This window comes from Chlamydotis macqueenii, chromosome 3 (assembly GCF_036417535.1).
Source record: "Chlamydotis macqueenii isolate bChlMac1 chromosome 3, bChlMac1.mat, whole genome shotgun sequence".
Taxonomy (NCBI): Eukaryota; Metazoa; Chordata; class Aves; order Otidiformes; family Otididae; genus Chlamydotis; species Chlamydotis macqueenii.
Window position 1 is genome coordinate 47467119 of NC_141558.1, and position 15473 is coordinate 47482591.

The 15473-nt window shown below is 37.0% G+C and overlaps 1 protein-coding gene across 4 annotated transcripts in view; it reads right to left on the bottom strand.

Moving 5' to 3' along the window:
* Positions 1 to 369: 369 nt before the first annotated feature.
* Positions 370 to 15473, bottom strand: part of HACE1 (HECT domain and ankyrin repeat containing E3 ubiquitin protein ligase 1) — a 55669-nt gene continuing 40565 nt past the window's right edge. For all 4 annotated transcript variants that reach the window (XM_086744791.1, XM_086744790.1, XM_086744793.1 and 1 more), the window contains 6 exons: positions 13862 to 14058; positions 9217 to 9348; positions 8423 to 8521; positions 8059 to 8129; positions 1698 to 1811; positions 370 to 1290 (listed from right to left, as the gene is read on the bottom strand). In XM_086744791.1, coding sequence (XP_086600917.1) covers positions 1188 to 1290; positions 1698 to 1811; positions 8059 to 8129; positions 8423 to 8521; positions 9217 to 9348; positions 13862 to 14058 — 716 coding nt within the window. In that variant the 3' untranslated portion in view covers positions 370 to 1187. The remainder of the gene's footprint in view (positions 1291 to 1697; positions 1812 to 8058; positions 8130 to 8422; positions 8522 to 9216; positions 9349 to 13861; positions 14059 to 15473) is intronic.

The window sequence follows — 15473 nt, forward strand, 5'->3', positions numbered from 1 at the left end:
CAAAACAGTAAAGCACGTCTACTCTAAAAAGCAATTATGCAAATCCATCATCTACCTCAATATGTGCAGCCACTTATCAAAAGCACATGTTGATGAGTAATTGCTGTGTATTTTTACATATTATTTGATTAACATGTTATAATTTTATATAAATTTGGATATGAGATTCTAATTATTACAGTCTTGTCAGTTAACCTCAACAAACTAAGTTGCTTCCTTGTGCATTTGCTTATGTCCATCCCTACGCTTTGACAATGCCTTCTCAAATGCTGTCTCCATGACAATTTAAATTACAGTAAGACGAATAAAATCCTAGGGAAAAAAAAGAATAATCCACCCACAAAGACACACAAACTTGACATATTCAGATTCTGGTAAAAATATTAAAATTTAATAATACCTTTTGAACATACAATTATGTCAAGGAAAGAGTAAATGCATTCAAACAAACGGATACAGATCTTAAATAATATTTACAAATTCTGAACTGCAAGTTGACTATAAAGTCACAAATACTTCAAACGTTTAGCAGAATATAGTGTAAATTCTAATATAAATTAGATATTAACTTCATCTGATATTTTTCCCAATGATAACAGTCTAGTCTTTACATATTATATACATTAAAATACTAAAAAGTTATAAAATTTTATTTCTGTTGCTATGCCAAGAAATGGAAAATACCTCAGATCTGTCTTACTGTACAATATCCAAATTGAACTTTCTATAGCATTCTCTGCAAAAATAAATGGCACTTTCACATGCAACAAGGCATAAAGTACAAGCCTATCCATTAGCAGTATGGCATCCGAGCACAAAGTAAACTAAAACACAAACGTCATTCAACCATACAGTTGAAAATCAAAACTAAACTGTGGAAAAAGATTCTGACAAACTTTCTGATTCAGACTGAAGTAATAACGAAAAGCATGTAAACTGATTTCCACATAGATCTGTCATTTTAAAAAAACGAAAATACCGCATACTGAGAAGTTTGTTGTGACGGTATCAAAGTTACTTTGACAACACATAATGGGGGAAAAAAACCAATGATCCTGTACGAATTCTGAAGTCCAGTCCTGCCAGTGGGCTGTAGCATCTAAGCTGCTTTTCTATTGACAGTTTCCAAAATTACTTCTGCCACTCTGAATCACACATCAGTAGTCAGATGAGTTTTCTAGACTTCACTATGCCATTGTGTAACCGTAGCTTCCACAGTGCAATGCCACCAGAAGTCTGTCTTTAAGGATTTCTTTACTTGGGTATTCAGGTAACTTAAGCATGTTGATACTGAAAAGAAACGGAAAAAAAGCCACACAGTTCAGCAAGAAATCCAACAGTAAAGTTTTCTGATTGAAAACCCTGAAGATGTCACATTTATGGAACAAAACCAAATCTGTGCTGCATTACAGTACCATTGAGCATTCAAATATATTGCAGGAAATTAAGGTTTTTTTCACTTCAGTAAATTGTAATACAATAATTTAACTTGAATATTCCCTTATTGATCCCATTGCCTTTAGTTAAGCAAAATGAAGCAGCAAACTATAAGCAATTACCTAGGTTAAAACCCACCACTTTCATGTTGGATAGTAAATACTCCACAAACTGTCTGATTTTAAGAACTGTACTTTTGACTGTGACTGCCATGAAAAAGCCCCTTTTTTAGGATATTTCAGTGAGACTAGTTAACATACCATGTGCTTGATGTTGGTAAAAGATTTGCAGTATATGGCACAGCAGCAATTGTAAAATTTTGCAATCCACTGCCACCCATTATATGAGCAAAGCCACCATGAGGCACTCTGGAACTGAGAAAATCCACAGAAATTAGACCACTACAAGAATGTTATAAGCAAAAAAAAAAAAAAAATATATATAATCTTTACACTGTAAATATCTCTTACTGCTAGTAATTAGACAGTTACTAATACTTCAATCAAGGCTTCCTCTTTGTTATCCATACCAAAATTCTCAGTCTAAATGCTTTTAATTACAATATTGAATAACACATTTGTCCATTTACTTCAGGCATCAAAATGAATGGTATTTAAGAGAATTCTGTTTGCAAATAGGACTCATTTCTATAACATTGTTTTTATAAAAAAGAATGTTATCTCAGTTTAGGCAAACTTCTGTGGTTATTTACATTTGCAGTTTAAGAAATACTATATCATTAAAAAGTTTATCATCCAGTTACTATCTGTGGGACAACTGAGCAGTATATTTGACACATCTTTTCATTTACTACTTCAGACCACATTTCTTCAAGTAACTAATAAAACTGTTACATCAGTCACACTATCACCCAGTGACAACCTATGGCAAAACCAGAACACATGAAAAAAAATCACTAGCATCTTCAGGAATGCATTCTCACTTAACCTTATTACTCAACTTTTTTTCCTTTTATTAGGCAAGGATTACTCAGGGTGTAAATGAGCAATAGCCCTGGAGTCTTCAGAGTCACTCCCTATAATTTTAAACTAACAGAGACAAACAGAATAAAAATCAGATATTTTTATAATATCAGCTTAAGTTGGTATGCATTACAACGTAACATGTTATTAGCACAGCCTTCAGATCCCCCAAAAAAAAACCAAACAAACAAAACTATAGGGAAAGGATAAGGACTACAGAAGTGGAATGTGAGCCAGCAATGCATCCTTGCATAAAGAAGGCCAGCAGCCTCTTGGGCTGCTTCAGAAAGAATGTCACCAGCAGATCAAGGGAGGTGATCCTTTCCCTGTACTTGGTGAGAAACATCTGCAGTCTAGCTCCAAGCTACCCACTACAGAAGGGCCAGGGACAGAGCAAGGTGAGCAAAGGGACACAAAAATGGATCACCCAACACAGGAGGAGAGTGAGCTGGAACTGTTCAGCCTGGAGAAGAGAAGGGTCAGGGGAATCTGATCAATGTATATAAATACCCAAAGGGAGGAATAAACAAGATGGAGCACAAGTCTCACGATGAAGCACCCAGTAGTGCCCAGTCACAGGACAGGAGGCAACAGGCCCAAACTGAAATCCAGGGAATTTGCATTTAAACATGAGGAAAAGAAAAAAAAAAAAAAAAAAACAGGAAAAAAACCACACTCCACAACTTCTTTACTTCGAAGTTGTCAAACATTGTAACAAGTTGCCCAGAGAAGCTGAGGAGTCAGCACCTGTAGAGATAGTCAAAATCTCTCTGGACGAGATCTTGAAAGTCCAGCTCTAGCTGGACCTGCTCTGAGCATGAGGTTGGACTAAGTCTCCAGAGGTACCTTCCACCTCAGCTATTCTGTGATTTTGTAGCTAGCAAAGAAAGAATCTGATAACACAAAATAAACCTTCCATAAAAATACGTAACAGCTGTTAGAATTTTGAATTACAAGTACTTACATTAAAAACAATGCTACCATATTCACAAAATCAAAGTGACTGTAAAAACCAGAAGCAAAAATGGAAAATAATAATGAATTAATGTTTCTACTCAGTAAAACTACTTGGTAAAAACACAAAAGTGTACCAAATATTAAGGAGCTAGGACAGAGCTCGCACTAATACTCTTTAAGTATGCCTTTAAGAGCTAGCTATAGTATCCAACTCAAATCTGTATTACCTCGCTTCATGACAGCAATATTGGCTACATAGTTCTAGCACTGGTATATAAGGCAACCACTATGGAGGGAAGTACTGATTATTTGCAGCATACTATTTCTGACATACAAATGGAATTGTGCTCACAGCCACAGTTCAGAACAGTTGTAAAGATTTTACAGAGGTACTCTTCTACATCATGGTTTTGGCTCGCATTTCTAATACAGTGCTGCCTCCTCTGCAGTGACTTTTTTTCCCTTCGATGAACCAAGAGAATTCCACATTCAAATCAGCAATAAAACACAGACCTAATTGTTGAAAAATTCTCATCCAGTCCACTATTAGCTAAAAGTTTTTAAAATCAAACTTAAAAGTGTTTCCCATACAACAGGTCAAAATCATTTAGTATGATCAGGGCTTTGATCACTCAAAAGTAACAGATGGCTGCCAACTCATGCCTCCAAGAACAAGTTTCCTTTCCAAGTAAAACACTGCCAATATAGTAAAGAAAGCCTTCCAAATATGTGCAAATAAGATCACGCTGTCTTACCTCTCCTGCTGCATGTGCAAATAGCCTTCAGCAAGAGCAACAATACAATTTCATAGCTCTGGAAACTTCAACACTATTAAAATGTTTACATTTACATCTAAATCCTAACTTTTGTATCTATTTTTCCACTTACAGATTCTGCATAAATTTACTTGAAATGGAAACAGTGTAGAAGAGATACTTCAAGCCAGTTTCCTTACATTTTGTTTTACTTTTAAAAGTAGTCATATATATCTATCACATTTAAAATAGCATATAGCTTACTACTCAACAGAAAGTACAGTCCCCTAAGAAGTATAACAGCAATCTTGATACCTGCAGAATACCAATAAAGTACAATTTATCATGATAAGCTGCCAACACTTCCCTCCAACTGTTAACTAAAAAATTGATCAAAAGTTGCCAGTGGGTAATTAACAATAATTTAGCCAAATATTATTATAAACACCAAACAGATCAAGAGAGGGGAGGGGGGGGGGGGGGGGGGAAAAAGTAAAAGCACGTGGACTTGGCAATACCATCTCAAGCAGCTGTCAGCAGAGGAAAAAGGAAGTGGTGCATATACAAACTTTCAGATCCCCAACATTAGGCACAAGAATATTTAGACTTTTGTTCTGGTTTTGTTAGTGAGGGGGGCCCTAAGGTGGCAGCTTCTTTAAGAAACTGCTAGAAGTCGCTCCCCTTCGTGTAGTGGACTCGGCCGGGCCTAGGGCGGACCCGCTGCTGGCCAAGGCCGAGCCGACTGGTAGCAGAATGCTCCGTGATAACGCCTCTCCGATAACGTATTTAAGTAGGGGAAAACAGAAAAAAAAAAGGGAAGGAGATGTGAAGCAGCTGAGCGGGGGGCAGAGACGGGGAGGCGCGAGCCTGGTGGACCTTGCAGGCCTCACCCTCTGGCCTCCTGCCGGGCAGCCGACTGGGCCCAACTCAGCCCAGCCTGGCTGCAAGAAGTGGAGAGGAGATGAGAAGTGAATAAGATGTAAAAAAAGATCCTGAGAGGCGTCTGCCAGCCTGTTGTGAGGAACAGCTGCAGGCGCCAAGGTCAGTGAAGAAGGAGGGGGAGGAGTAACGCGGCTCCTGGCCAAGATTCCTCTGCAACTCGTGGTGAAGACCATGGTGGAGCAGGTTGTCCCTCTGCAGCCCATGGAGGTCCACGGAGGGGCAGAGATCCACCTGCAGCCCGTGGAGGACCCCATGCCAGAGCAGGTGCAGGCCTGAAGGAGGCTGTGGCCCGTGGAGGGGCTGCTGGGACAGCTGTTCTGGAGAGACTGCACCCTGTGGAAGAGATGACCCACGCCGGAGCAGTTTCACGAAGGACTGTGGCCCGTGGGAGGGACCCCACGTTGGAGCAGAGGAGGAATGCGAGGAGTTCTACCCCCGACGATGACACAGTGGTGTAAAACAACGCATGATGAACTGACCGCGACCCCCATTCCCTTTCCCCCCCCCGCCCCGTGCTGCTCAGGAGGGGAGGTAGTATAGATAATGTTAAGCCCGGGAAGAGGGAGGGGTGGGGGGAGGCTATCTTGTTCCCTGTCTCATTCTCCTGCTAATTTTAGAAATAAATGAATAGTTTTCCCCAAGTCGCGTCTTGTTTTGCCCGTGATGGTAACTTTAAGGATTTCTCCCTGTCCTTATCTCAAACCTTGAGCCGTTTTTCTTATATCATCTCCCCCTGTTCTCTTGGAGGGTGGGGGGAGCGAGAGAGAGACTGCGTAGTCTGGTCCCGATCGGGGCTGAACTACGACAACTTTTCCTTGAGTGTGCCAAGATCTCCAAACACACAGAATCTACTATTCAAACATTGCTCATAACAATTAATTTTCTGTTAAAAGACATCCAAAAATAGGTATTAATGACGAATGGAATTGTATCTCCACTGAAACTATCAAAGTAAGGTTTCATTACATTGAAGAGAAAAAGATGTAAGAACAAGGGAAGAAGACAAAAAGCAAAGCTTAAGAAATATTTACAGATGTCATAAACACTGAAACATAATCATAAATATAACTTTTATTTCATTTGCTAAACTAATTTCATAGTCTTTGATTGGAAAGAAAGAATAGCACCACTTCACATACATACAAAAGAAAAAAATCAAATAAGTGAATACGTTGAAGAGATTAAAGGAAACGGGGAGGAAAAAAAAAAAAAAAAAAATTTTGAATGCAGTCTGCCAACCAGTATACGCAGAAACAAATTCTTCAGTAAGGAAATATGACACCAGAAAAAGATCATAGTTTGAAATTTTAGTGTACAATTTTACTTAAGATTCTGATCTGTACTAGATTTTGGCTCACAGACAACTCAGCATCTAAATCTTCCATGCCCAGAAACTAGGACTGTCTGAGGATTTATGTGCAAAAATGCCAGCTGCATACCACTATTAGAGGTAACTTTCAAAAGTCCAATTTTTATTGAAAAAATATACCTATGACATTTCAATCACTGAAGAAAAAACACAGTGAGTTCCTACTAGCTGATACAAAAAAAAACCCTAAGCAATTTATTTTTAAATTCTAGACCAGAGCTCTTAAAAGACATACCAAAAATTTCATTCCTGCTAATGAGAAATGGGTAAGAACAAGTCAGTATGTGATTTGTGACCAAAATGAATGGTGCTCAAGCACATATTAATGAGACAAAATAATTGCTTACTTGATAGAAAGCATCCCTTAGAATCCAGTAGATTATCCCAAATGCCATGAAAATAGTGAATGTCACTTCAGTATCATTTGGAATGTTTGAAGAAGCATTTGAAACATGACCTTACATCTTAAAGATCCTTATTTGCCGTCTAGATTTAGAAAAGGACTACTCCACTAAAAATGAAAGACTAGCAGCTGGCACGCAACAGATGTGCGGTTAGAACTGCAGGAATCATTCATGCAGAGGACAAAAATAAGAGATCAATGTGTATAGAACTGGCTTCTTAAATTGTCTGTTATCCCTAAAAACAGCGAAATTCATAATAAATCAAGCAAAACTAATAGAATTTGAAGACCGTGCCATTTGATGCTACATCCAGCCCTAGCTATTCTATGATTCTATGATTCTGTCCATGACTGTGAAATTCCTTGGTATAACAAAAACAAGGTTTGATGATCTTAATTTGTATTTTACCATTGCTTAACCACAAAAACTTATTAAAAAAAGGTCAACTACTCTACTAATCCTAGAATATGACAGGAACATCAAATTAAGACAACTGTGAGATCTCTACCTGTCACCAGAAAAAAAAAAAGACAGATTAAACAGCTCAGGTGCCACATGTATGTCTACGGATTCACTTTGCAAAATGTCTGTGCAGACAAGCTCGGCAAGTCACCTAGCTCACGGGTACTTATTGCTCAAAACCTTCCCTCACAGCCTCCAGACCGTAAAGGAAATAAAAGTGGCTTTTCCTGAAGAACAACTAGAATTTAGGACAGAAATCCTATATAGAGCAAACACAGTCTTGCATAAGTATACGTCTTCATTTGATATCAACACATTGCGCTAATGTTAAATTCAACTCAGCTTTAGGAGAAGGATGTTCTGTTTACATTGACCGAAGTGGTACCTAGTTATCTCATATATTAAAGCCTCTATTGATTACTGGAGAAGACAAGAAACACATAAATATGCAACAGGAAAAAGAATATAAAGCACAGTTAAATTCACTACTGCCTTGTTGAAAATTGCCTGGGACAGCAACAAAAGCCTCTTGCAAAGTAGTCAAGTATAATAAATAAGTAATCAATCATTTTGCTGGCAATACAGGTAACAAAAGTATTAACGAACACTGTCTACTTTGATCAACATATAGAACACCAAAGTATGCAAAACCATGTCTAGTTGGGTGATCTCATATGGTAATCTGAAGTCTTTTGACTTATTTCAGAGTATCCAGACAATATATCTGTTGTTACAGAAGAGTTTCTCACCTGCCGGTAACAAACTGTAAGAGTAATACTCTCTCTTCCTGAGTTAGTTCTTCCACAACATCCCAGAACCACTAAATGAAAAAACAAGTTAGTTTGTATTGTCCATTAAATACTTGCAGTACTTGAAAAGGTAATGGTAAAACAATAAATGGAATACTTGTGTGTCTGTTACTTAAAAGGACGGAAATTTTCATATGAAATCCATACATAACTAAGTCACTTGATATAAAAATATACGATAAAAAACCTCCACAAATTTCAGCCAAAATAAGTTTCCAAAAACACACACAGAAAGTGACAACAACAAAAGCACATTTTATTGGATTAAAATGCAAAAATCTACATTATTAAAAAATAAATTTACCTGAATAACTTGGTCTCCTCTCTCATAGCCACTGGTGTATTCTGTATTTTTTAACCAATCATTCACATCAATTTCTGGCATACCAGACAACAAAAGCTCCTTCAGAAGAAGCACACAGATTGTGATTAGTCCTCCCAACTAACCATATGTGTTTATGCTATTTTTAAAGTAACACTTTAAGAAGCATAAAAATTATAATGCTTTTTCTGTTTCCTTGCAACCTTACGGAACCTATGACTATATTTTAATACAAGAAGATTCTTGAATTCAGGTAACTCCACATGATCTGTTTAATTTAAGCACACAGTATCAAGAGAGACAAATTATTGCCAAAGAACCTAAAAGGAAAAAGCTCCGAGTTTTGGCATGAGTTGAGACAAAATGTAAGATGTGTTGGTTACAAAAGACCAAATCGCCACAAACACTTATAGAATTTGATTCTGTGACTCAGAAAAAGCAGACAACTGACAGCATCTCCTTACTTTTAAAGATCTGTCCTCCTGAAAGAAAATAAGAAAAGGCTTAAAAGCCACAACATCCTGATTCCATTTTGAAATTATAATTTAAGGCATTTATCCCTCGCACTTGAAGTTATCGCATTCCAGGAAGATGGCCATTCTAAGTAATTAGGATAAGCAGGAATACACATACTGAGATCCTCACCAACATGCACAGGAAACAAAACCATACAAAGTGTTTATTTTGTGGGTACTGAGCTTTACTTCTACATCATTAGACTCCTGATGAAGTATCCTGAACAAAGTATTTAAAGAAGCATAGGTATTTCTGCTTACCAGTTCATATTCATCAAAAAGCTGGATCAAAGATGGTGGGATGAACATATGGAATCCTTGTAAAAAGGCATTTATCTGAGGCTGAATGGCTCTTGTCATCCTAAGCTCTGTGACAAGCTGGACGTACTCGGCCTGCAACATAGAAAATGGCATTAAGACAACAGCAAAAACACAGAGTGCTCATGCAAACTCACACACACATAAATGCAGTCCTCAATACATCACAAACGACATCTACTTTAAGATGTTAAGAGCTCCTATGCACTTTTCATTCACAGAAGCAACCCAAAATAATTCAGAAGACCCCTCAGAGTTCAGAGTCCCTTCTGCTCTTACCCCTTCCTTCCTTCCAAAGATAATTCCCAAATAGAAATGTTTAAATTGTAACACAAACCAGATAAAAAACAGAGTCTTGGACTAAGATAAAGTAAGTGAATAAAACTTAGTTTGTCACACCTGCATCTCATACAACCACTGTTGGGATAATCTAAGGACATAAACAAGGTAATGTCTGTGAAAAAAAAAAAAAAATTCTACTAAGCAAACTGACATAAGTCAGGGGAAAGGATAAATTTCTGAAGAAGTATTTGTGAGCCAAAAAACTTCCTTGCTTTCCACCTCTCTCTGGAAGTCAGAATATATTACTTATCTCTGCAAGTTTTGTTGCCTTAACAACTTATTTTTTAAGAAAGCCTTTAAAGTCTCCTCAGTTTTTAAAAAGTTAAAAAAAAAAAAGACCAAAAAGCATGTATAGCATAACCATGTGAACAGATAATATCGTAGTTCGCATGCTTCAGAGATTTGGAGGCTCTGTCCCCTTTACAAGATGCCAGTTAGAAAAGGAATCCACCAGAACTTTGCTTTTATTGAAAACACAAAAGCCAGGAGGCAGTTAATGGAGGAAGGTTTTTCAGAATGAGACAGACAAAAGTGCCTACACTAAAGCTGTATAAACATGTCTCAGCTACCCTGACAAAACTATGCAAGTCCAAAACTTTCTTTACTCAGTAAGAGATCTCCGCTTGAGAACAAAATGTATTCTTAGATTATTTAATATACTCAGTTTCAAAGTGATGCTTTGACTTCCTAATCATTATTTTTAATAATGAAACCATGAAACAAACCTCCCAATCAAACCATCTCAACTATCACCTTCCTTCAAGAACAATAATCTTACAAAAATACCACCCTGACTTTCAATTTTAAAAAACATTAACCTAAGCTTTTAGGTTCTGAACCTGCACAAAAGCAACCAAGCATTCTTTCTTTCCTCCCTTTCTGAAAAATAGAATAAAGTATGAAACATTTCAAAATAGAACCATATTTTTCAAAGGCAGTTCCTTGCATTCACAGAAGTATGGAGGGGTTGTCATTCACTTTGCAGTTGGAAGATATTTTTAAATGCATTACCACCATTTTATTAGAATGAGAATACAATTTGTGAAGTGCTCTGAAGAAGAGGAACATTACCTAAATGTACCTTCAACTGCAGAGCTCTTCCCAAAAACCTAGTTTCAGTCTAGGCTGCTTCTACTGTTAGTGGAACTGAACATATCTTCCTTCTCTAAGGAATTAGGGGTGTAGCCAGAGGCGATTAACTGCCCTAGATAAAAGTCATCCTATGTGAATACATCTTACAAGCTCCAGGAAGAAATCAGAAACTTTAACAATATCAGCATTAGCAGTAGTGTTAATATTGGTCTTCAATGATCAGAAATATTTAGTTTATATCTTATAATTTCCTTCTACATAAATTAGGCTACTCAGAAAACAGGGTTGCAGACAGAAAAATTCAGAGTCTTTTTTTTTTTTTAAATCTATTAGAAAAATATGACAGACACTTATTTTTTGCATTACAAAAATATTTACATTAAACACTTTCACTACAAGAGAAAATAGTTGCTGTGCTTTAGGTGTAACCAGAAATGTTTTAAACAGCCTGGAACAGCCGAGCATACTGACTATCAGCACTGCTGCATGCTGAAAAACCTGTACCACAGTATTTACATAATACATGCCAGTAAAATCTGGTCAATTTGTTTTTCCCTCTGTTCACTTCATTTACATTTTATTCCCTCTCAGAAGCCTTAGGAGCACATTAAAAACCAGAAATATCTACATAATTCCAGATTTACATATGTATTCCTATATAGTGTATAAAAGGTACAATCCAACTTTCTTTTAAGAGGGGAGACTGGATTGAACACATGAGACTGGCATCACAAATATGATGACAAAGTCAATTTGGGTGAGAGGCTGTTCTGTATTTTCCTTTGAGGTAAAACAAGGAGAGATCATGCTTCCCTGATTTCACAATCCCATATACTGTGAGAAAAGGATCAATGTTCATTATGATGTTCAGAGAGCAGCTCCATTCCAAAGCTGTTAGGAAAAAAAAAAGTAATTTTTTTACTGACAAACAGCACAGCCAGCTCTGTCCTGGAAGGACAGAGAAAAGCATAGAACTGTGGACATTTGCATCATTTTTAAAAATAGCATATGGTCAAACTCTGTCTAGCTCCAATTTTATTTTTTCCTAAAAAGTAGAAAGTTAAAAAAAAAAAAAACACAGTAAAGAACAAAGAGAAATGTATAGTGTGGACACCAGACAAAGACAGACTTTTCCCTTTGAAGTCTCCCCATTACCACGACAAAAGGCAGTTGAATCACTACTATAACTGATACCTCAGTCAGAGCTACATGGACGCTCCATTTACAAGACTGGAATATCTACATCGTATGGTCCCACAACCATTCATCTATTACACAGCTGATGTAAAAGAAGAAAATTCCCTTGTTCAAAGGAAACCACATTTTACAAACAGCGGTACAGGGGTGGGTGTTTGGTTTTGGCATGGGGGGGTTGTTGGTTTGGGAGGGGTTTGTTTAAGTAACAAAGATTCACTTATAATTTCATTCATTAAAAAAATGCTTTAAACAGATAATCTGCTAGTATGCATACACAGCAAATTCCTTTAGAAGCTGAATTTTCTTCTCCCATAGGTATAGCAAATACAGTGTACAGTGAGTTTTAAACAGTGATGTTTTATTCCTCAGGTAAAGGCAGGAAAAAAAAAGATCTCTCTTGCAGGAAATAAAGATGTTTTATAAAGTACAGTAGACACTTTCCTATTTAACCTGGTAGAACTGCTAAGCTAAAACATATTGCAAAGCCATTTCACATTAGAGAAACAGGGAAAAATCCCCAAATGCCACTAAAACACAGATCTACAATTTTCAACAATTTGGTTTGCCACTGTCAAGATCAGTGAACAAGAGACAGTGCCATCTTACAGGTGTTTGTTGGCTTCACATTTTGCAGCTTCCTGTCCCCTCCTGCCATAGCTGAGGAAGGCTGATGAGCCAGAATGGATGCAGCTGTTATACACATTTCAACCACCCTTTTTAGTTTGTGCCCCAAGTCAGAAGTTAACAGAGCAATTTAAGCTACTAGTGACAGGGTATCCTCATGCAGGCAAACTTCTAATTTCATGCTAACTGATAACAGTTTAAAAATAGTTTTTTACAAAACTACAATTTCTATCAAGTACATATATTCTATACATTGAGAAGCTAAGACTCCCTAGAAACAAGAATCAACATCCTTGCTTTCTCTAATAGGTAATAAAGAAATTAATCATCCACTGTTTTCACAATTAGACAATGAATGACTATATTGCAGTGCAGAATCAGGCTAATAATATTCCTTCATTGGAATGACACTCTGTCTTAATGGAAGCAAGGATTAAACATACAAGAATCCAGTGCCCATTGCTCCAACATAAACTGAAATTTTAGTTTGAACAAATGCTGACACCAAGTGGTCATTTACCAATATAACAGCTCTCTACACTCTGGTAGAGCTAAATGAATACACCGTACATGAAGCAAGTAAGAATAGCTCAACACAAAAAAAAAAAAAAAAAATCAAATCACAAGAGTCAGTGATACAAAAAATTACAAGTCTACTCAAGATACTCCTGCAGTTACTCAAAACTATCTCGTGCGTAACTGTAGAATTCAATTAGACTGATGTCTTATCTTAATTTCTAGATTATTTTCATAATCTGGCTGAGTTTTTCCACATTGTTTTTTCAACTAACGCTGCAGAGAACTCAGGGACTATCCAAGCAGTCACTATTGAAGTAAATTCAAAAGGCAGATTATTTCCATACACACCGAGTGACTTGCAAGTGGCTAAAAAAGCTTCCTGCAGCCTTTCACTATGTCAATTACCTGTACGTCACCATAGAGCAACCCAGTGCCACAGACTGCTCTAACAGGCAGATACTTTGTAACATTACCTACAATTTTACTTTTAGCAATTGCTACTGTTTTACCTTCCCAGCATATATATCCACACATATTTGTAACTTTTAAAATAAACTTTTCATTTAAAGTTAATCCTATCTTCCTTCCAAAAGTTCTATCAGAAAGAAGAACTTCAGATGTGAACACTTAGACATTTTAAATAACACTATTTCTGTACCATGCTAAGCTAGAAAAAGGGGGAAGAGTGTCAGCAACTTTTTTATTTTGTATATTTCCCTCAAAATGGGTACACCATTTACGCTTCCAGTCATTCAGAAAGTCAGTCCAATTGCTTTTCTTTACTATCAACTTCTGAATAAACCTGTATACTCACCTTGTTTTCCTGTGTAACAAGTATACTTGCACCCCCTGGCTTCAATGGCACTTCCTCCATTGCTCCAAACACATCAGTCTCAACAGAGAAGGTCAGCTCTAAACCCAGATCACTGATATCATTATCTAAAATCCACTGCAAGTTCTTTGCATACTCTGGATCAATAGATGCTACATCCTGGTAGTTTACAGGTATACCTAGAAGAAACAAAGAGATAAAACCCCTCAAATAAATAGGATGAAGCAGAAAGGGTTCTAACTGAATATATGGTATAAGATCTCCCTCTAGAGAGAAATCAGAATAATGCAGTAACAGGAAAAGGAAGAGACTCACCGTTACTAACTACAGCAGAACTGTATTTATTACATTTTTAAAAGTATTAAAAAAAAAAAAAAAAACAACAAAGTTCCCTCTGTATGTTTTTCTTCCCAGTGAAGTAAACAGCATATCACTTCAGCAACAACAATTTGCACAATTTTAGCTCACTAATGGATTTCAGTAAAAGCGTCTAACCATACAGAACACAATGTCAAGTAAGTTTACTAAGAAAAAAGTCTTAGTTTTCTAGATAACTTTTAGAAAGACAAATATCATATTTCTCTAATAAAAAAAATAGTTTCCCCTACAAAATTACTTAGAACTTGGCGGGGGGGGGGGGGGTGAAGACAATCTTTCTGTACTTAAAATTCTTTCACTCTTCAGTTTTCTTCTTTTTGATCATGTTTACTATGGAGACCTACTATACAGTTGAAAAAATATTTATAAGAATTTCACATTTTCAAATTGAACTTGCAAGCCATTTAGAAGCATTAAGGACAACTGCCAGAAGTCTGACATCCGCTTCGCAGACATGGCAGTCAAACACAAATTTGAGCAAGTGTGCCCAGAATAAAATGACCCTGAGTTTGCACATGAAAACTACCCTCTTCACTACACAAGAAAGCAAACCCCAATCCTTTAACTCTGTCATGATAGATATGTTAACTCTACCAAGACAGATAAACACCTGGGAAAAGGGGCAGGGAGTGAAGGTGGTAGTAGATTTAGAGAAAAGCAAGTTATTGGGAAGTACTCTCTTTCTGTGCATTGTGAAGTGTCACAAGGGTGCCCATTAGTAGAAGTCTTAGCACACTGTGGACTGTAGAAGCAGTACTCTAGAGAGTAACACAAAAATCAAAGGTTAGCAGCCAGTGCAAATATACAAGTGCAAAAACTGTTACAGTATTTCCCTGGAAGAGCTGACTCGTGCTGAAATGGTGTGTACAGAAGCTGTAAGGCATTGTTTTTCTAATAAAAATCAAGCAATGCTCCAGTTTCAGAGAGGGATAGATAATTTACTAATAATTTTGCACTGTCACCTCTCAAAAAACAAAAAATTGTCAGCCATCTAGTAGTTTCTAGAGGACTCACTTTTTCCAGCTAGTAAGCATATGTGCACTTCACATATGAAATGTGGAAATAAAGATGTCTCTGAGGGATATAAGCAAAAACGTATTGGAAAAGAAGGAGACTGAAAAGTAGGAATCAGACTCCTTTAGAGAAGAAACTGAACTGGAGCATTACGATGAGATGACACTCATAGTCAGCATGTTGTGAGACCAAAGCACTAAGC